General features: G+C 39.8%; 1 protein-coding gene across 1 annotated transcript; it reads right to left on the reverse strand.

Annotated features, from left to right (window-relative positions):
• Window positions 1–566: 566 nt before the first annotated feature.
• Window positions 567–1,544, reverse strand: LOC308571704 (olfactory receptor 6B2-like; the record flags this gene model as incomplete). Its single annotated transcript, XM_081167345.1, has 1 exon — window positions 567–1,544. The coding sequence occupies one exon, from the start codon at window positions 1,542–1,544 to the stop codon at window positions 567–569; it is 978 nt and encodes a 325-aa protein (XP_081023471.1).
• Window positions 1,545–5,735: the final 4,191 nt, after the last annotated feature.

A 5,735-nucleotide genomic window follows, 5' to 3' on the forward strand; every position in this document is an offset into this window, starting at 1 on the left:
GGAACCCTGCCTCCCTGCCTGCAATCAGACATTTTGGGCCACAACTAGCCAACAGTCTTTGCTTAGTAGCAAAACAAAGGAGCACATGTTGCTACTGATGTGCTTGTTGCCAGCCTTCCTCCTTTCCTGAACTTCCCTGTCACTCCAAAAGTGCTTAGTTATTACCAGCCTTCGCCAGTGCATGGATGCCAATGCTTCTAATACTTCAAAAAGGAGGAATCACTGGAGGTGATGCCCTGTCTACTTGTTTGCTTTAAATGACAAAAGGGTGCCATTTGGATGCAATTTCTGCCTGAGTTGCAGCAGTGGTGGATCAGTAAAAACAACAACACAAAAACACACAATGTTGTAAAATACATTTAGTGCATTTTCAATGCAACTCCTATGTGATGTGAACAGAAAGTTCAGTCTTTAAAAAAAAATTCAGAAGACGTGGATAAAATTTGGATGCAATATCATAGATGTTCTTAAACATGAGAGGGAAATAACTACTGAATTTGTAAGGATACAGTTATACAAGGTAATTAATTGTGCTCACTCAATTGAGGTACGTATACTATTATCATCTACTTAACTATGCCACTAAAAATCCTACTTGTTTGGAGCACACGCTTCCCACTGATTGCTTTCCGGAGAGCATCTTTGACCTCTTTGTTTCTCAGGCAGTATATAATTGGGTTAAGCATGGGAGTAACCACAGTATAGAACATGGACACAATTTTGTTGAAATTCACTGAATCAATAGAGAAATTTGATGTTGGGCGGACATACATGAACATTAAAGTGCCATAGAAAATGGTCACTACAACTAAATGGGAACCACAAGTTGAGAAGGCTTTTTGGCGGCCTGTCGATGAAGGGATTTTCAGAACAGCGATGAGGATGAGGATGTACGATATCAGAATGAGGAGGAAGGAGCTAACAATGACGCTTGTGGCCACTATGAAATTGGACAGCTCAGCTTCATGTGGGCTTGTGCAAGAGAGTTTCAGTAAAGGTGGTGCATCACAAAAGAAGTGATTGATCTCATTTGGGCCACAAAATGGCAGCCTGCAAAGCGCAACTAATGGAGGGATGTTAACTATGAAGGCACCAATCCAAGAGATTACAGCTAGCTTAAGGCAAACTTTGTCATTCATGAGTGTAGGATATCGAAGAGGATTGCATATGGCTAAATAGCGATCAAATGCCATGATAGCCAGAATGAAACATTCTGCGGTACCAAGTGTAATAAGAAAGTAGAGTTGAGTAATGCAGCCTGCATATGTAATGGATTTGTTCTTATCTAGGAATACTTCTAGCATCTTTGGAACAATGTTGGAGGTGTACCATATCTCCAGGAAGGAGAAATTGCTGAGGAAAAAGTACATGGGTGTTTGGAGATGTTGGTCAATACGTACTATGGTGATAATGATGAGGTGTCCACACAAGGTCAAGATGTAGACAACCAATCCCATAAAGAAGAGAAGAAGCTGAAGATTCTTCAGACTTGGGAAGCCCAAGATGATAAAATGGGTTACTGCAGTTTGATTGCCAGTCAGCATACTGACATACTTTTGGATCTATGAAGCAGGAAAGAAAAAGATACGTATATCAAAGAATCATCTGACATAGAATAATGATCGTTATGAAAAAAATAAGAGAATTTTTGATGCTAAACAAACCTGATGTGCATCTGAGCACGTTTATGTGATGTTATCTGAAGAGAAGAGAAAAAGGGAGACAGAGAAAGTGATGCTAACAGTCACTGAGTAGAGTTAAAAATGTGGAAATATACCGTGTTTATCATTTCTGATGCTTTACTGTTTACAAAGTTTTGCCACATGCTTCTTCAAGGTGGAATTTAAAATGTTGTAAGTACTCTGAAATTTCAGATGGGAGGTGAACCTGAATGGTAATTGCTTCCCAAAAACTTTGCAGTATGTTCAAGATTGAGACAGGATTTGAGCACAAGGTTTTATGTCTCACAGATGTAATGTATACTTTCCATTTGGTTCACTGCTTATTATGTTCAGGGTTTTCAGTTTATTTCAATAGGTGATAGGATATTCTCATGGATTAATGACCCATGCTCATTAAATGACCATTTGTGATTTTTTCAATTTAGCTCTACTGTTGAAGTTCCCTTTGGAAGTTACAAATTCCACTTAGAAGTGATGGCACAACTACAGTGTGAGAGCCAGTGTGGTGTAGTGGTTAAGAGCGGTAGTCTCGTAATCTGGAGAACCGGGTTCGCGTCTCCGCTCCTCCACATGCAGCTGCTGGGTGACCTTGGGCCAGTCACACTTCTCTGAAGCCTCTCAGCCCCACTCACCTCACAGAGTGTTTGTTGTGGGGGAGGAAGGGAAAGGAGAATGTTAGCCGCTTTGAGACTCCTGAAGGGGAGTCAAAGGCGGGATATCAAATCCAAACTCTTCTCTTCTTCTTCTACAGTAGCAGCATTTTAGGAACTACTTTATTAATATGCAACTTACCTTTTTTAATTTTGAAGAAGGCTGAAACCTCACTGTTTCCTTTCTTTAACAGCTGAAGTGGAAGGTGCTACTAAGGAGATGAGACTATGCTGATCATATCTGGAAGTCAATCAGATAGCTCAGGTGACTCAGAGCAGTTCTTCCTTTATGAATATAGATAATTGGAGGTGATGTTTAAGAGAACGTCATGAAGAACTATCTCCACTAAATAAAAAAAGAACATAGTAAATATAACATTTTTCATCATGCACCTCAATTCTCTCTGGGAATTTTATTCCACAGAGGACCTACTCTGGGATTAGTTAATTAGTAGGTTCTGCGATTTGTCCACCTCCCTGCAGACAGACTCCACATGTGCAATATTTTCTGTCTTATGGTGTGATCCTATACATGCATGCTCAGAAGTAAGTCACATTAAGTTCAGTTGGGTTTACACCTATGTAAGTAGATAAAAAGAGCTGGTGGTGAGAAATCACAGAAATAGATCTGCATGAAAACATTAATCAGTACTATGGCACTTTTTCATGTGTTACATCAACTACATAGTTGACCATCCATCTTTGACACAAGGACTTCAATGAATTGAGTCAAAGCATTTAAAGGAAGACGCGGGTGGCGCTGTGGGTTAAACCACAGAGCCTAGGACTTGCTGATCAGAAGGACGGTGGTTCGAATCCCCACGACGGAGTGAGCTCCCGTTGCTTGGTCCCTGCTCCTGCACATCAAAGCACGTCAAAGTGCAAGTAGATAAACAGGTACTGCTCCGGCAGGAAGGTAAATGGTGTTTCTGTGTAGTGCTCTGGTTCGCCAGAAGTGGCTTAGTCATGCTGGCCACATGACCTGGAAGCTGTATGTGGCTCCCTCCGCCAATAAAGCGAGATGAGCACCACTAACCCAGAGTCTGTCATGACTGGACCTAATGGTCAGGGGTCCCTTTACCTTTATTTAAAGGAAAGGAGATTCTCATCTCCCAGTATTAACATATGAGTGTACCATAATGATATTCAGGGATTTATTGCATGATACTGACCTGATCTTAAAATGGAGGAGGAAGAAGAAGGAGTAGAACTGATCTTCTGAGTGTCATTCCTCTCTGTCATGGCCAGTAAACCACTGGTGCAGCTGTACCAAAAATGCTAGCTTTAAAATATACACATTTTAACAAAACACATATGTATCACACACACACACACAAAAGCCATGCTCCATTTTTTATTCTTCCAAATTGTATGGAAAATAAAAAATGAATAAAAAACCAAGAGTGAGAAGGATCCAAACACACACCGCCTGAAATACTAGAAGAGTGGTGCTCTTGGTATGTAGCATTTTATATACAGTGGTGCCTCGCAAGACGAAAAGAATCCGTTCTGTGATTCTCTTCGTCTAGCGGTTTTTTCGTCTTGCGAAGCAAGCCCATTGACGGATTAGCGGATTAGCACTATTAGCGCTTTTAGCGGCTTATTGGCTTATCGGATCAGCTGATAAGTGGCTTAGCGGCTTAGAAAAAGGGGGGAAGGAAAAAAACCCCGCAGGAACTTGCAAGACATTTTCGTCTTGCGAAGCAAGCCCATAGGAAATTCGTTTTGCGAAGCACCTCCAAAACGGAAAACTCTTTCATCTAGCGGGTTTTCCGTCTTGCGAGACATTTGTCTTGCGGGGCACCACTGTACTATGCATTTTGCAATATTTTGTTCATTTGTTTCAGTATTTAAAATCCATTCAAAAGTTCCCTGTGTGTGGGGGGGGGGTTTACATCTATCAGTCAATACTACTAATCTAACACTCTCTCTTCCTATAGCAACAAAGAATAAAGAAAATTTCCCAAAAATCACAGGGCAAGGAAAGGACATATCCTTGCAAACTGTAAACTTCAAAGCAGCTTGCGAGGCCCATGAACCTAAACCACCAGGCCTTTCCATTGCTACTTTAGCATGTAGCTTATCATTCTTTAATTTGGAAGAAAGCGGAAATCTCACTGCACTCGTTCCTTTCTTTCAGAGCTCCTCTGGAAAGTATTGTTAAAGAGGCAACAAAGTGTTGATCATTTCTGGAAGGCAATCAGATATCTCTGTAGTCTAAGGATAGTTCTTGCTTAATGAATATTGAAGATGATTTTTCAGAGGAATGTTGCAAAAAATTACTGAATCTCATTCTATGAGGCAAAAAGGGCTATGGTAAATATAACAGGTTTCATTATGTATCTCAATTCTCCGTGGAATTTGCGTTCCACAGAGGCTCTACTCTGGGATTAGTTCATTAGTAGGCTAAACTCTGCAGAAGAGAGAAATATTCTGAAGTTTGTCCACCTTTGTATGTACATGCACCTTATTTGCATAACCATTCCCACGACATTTAGAAGGGGGGGGGACAGAAAAAATGAGTGTATATGCATACAAATGAGTTTCATTTTTCTTGTATTTTATATCATACACATGATTGTGGCAGTTCATGATGTTCTGCAGTGCATTGTTAATAGGTTATAGCACTTCCTAACATTAAGGAACACATCCTAACACGTAGCTTGAATCAACTCCTATTAAATAGTGGTCTGTCCTTTTCTCATTAATCGCACTCTCATTTAGCTGCTGGGGGGTTTCTCAGATCAATTAAAGATGGTGAAATATTTTCCACCAATTTCATCAGCACAGTTTGCAGAGTCTCACTGATAAGGCTGCCTAACTTTAAGCTCTAGGGTTTATCCCTTGGAGATCAGGTCCCCATGAGTTTGAATACAGGTATGCTGATGAAATAGGTTCAATGTATAAAGTACACATGCAAATCTCCCCATGAAAAGATAATATCATTTATCTTTAGGTCTTCTTTTCACATTGTCTTGTCCCAACACCTGGCCAGTCCTCATGGTAGTCATGATGGGAACAACTATTTTCAAGTGCATGATCTGCATCATTTGTGAGTATAGCCAAATCACAAAATGAAAATGGACAAAACGTTTTAAAATATGTACTTTTCTTTTCTTTTCAGGGTTTTTCTTTAATGAAATAGTTCAATGTGTATATAATTTTTTGATTTTAATTCTACCGACAAAAATGACACATTGCCAGGATATGTGAGAAAGAAATGCTTTTTTGTTCTTTCTTTCACTTAGTAAATTTTTCAAAGAAAAATTGGAGATTATATATGTAATAGCACATAAACTGTTATGAGGAGGAATGTAGAACTCCAGAAGGATTGTATTTGCTATTCTTAATACTGGAAGAAGCATTCAGCTGAGAAGTTTGGGGTATGTGTGAAACCACTGGA

Source organism: Podarcis bocagei (genome assembly GCF_964188305.1).
Source record: "Podarcis bocagei genome assembly, chromosome: 13".
NCBI lineage: Eukaryota > Metazoa > Chordata > Lepidosauria > Squamata > Lacertidae > Podarcis > Podarcis bocagei.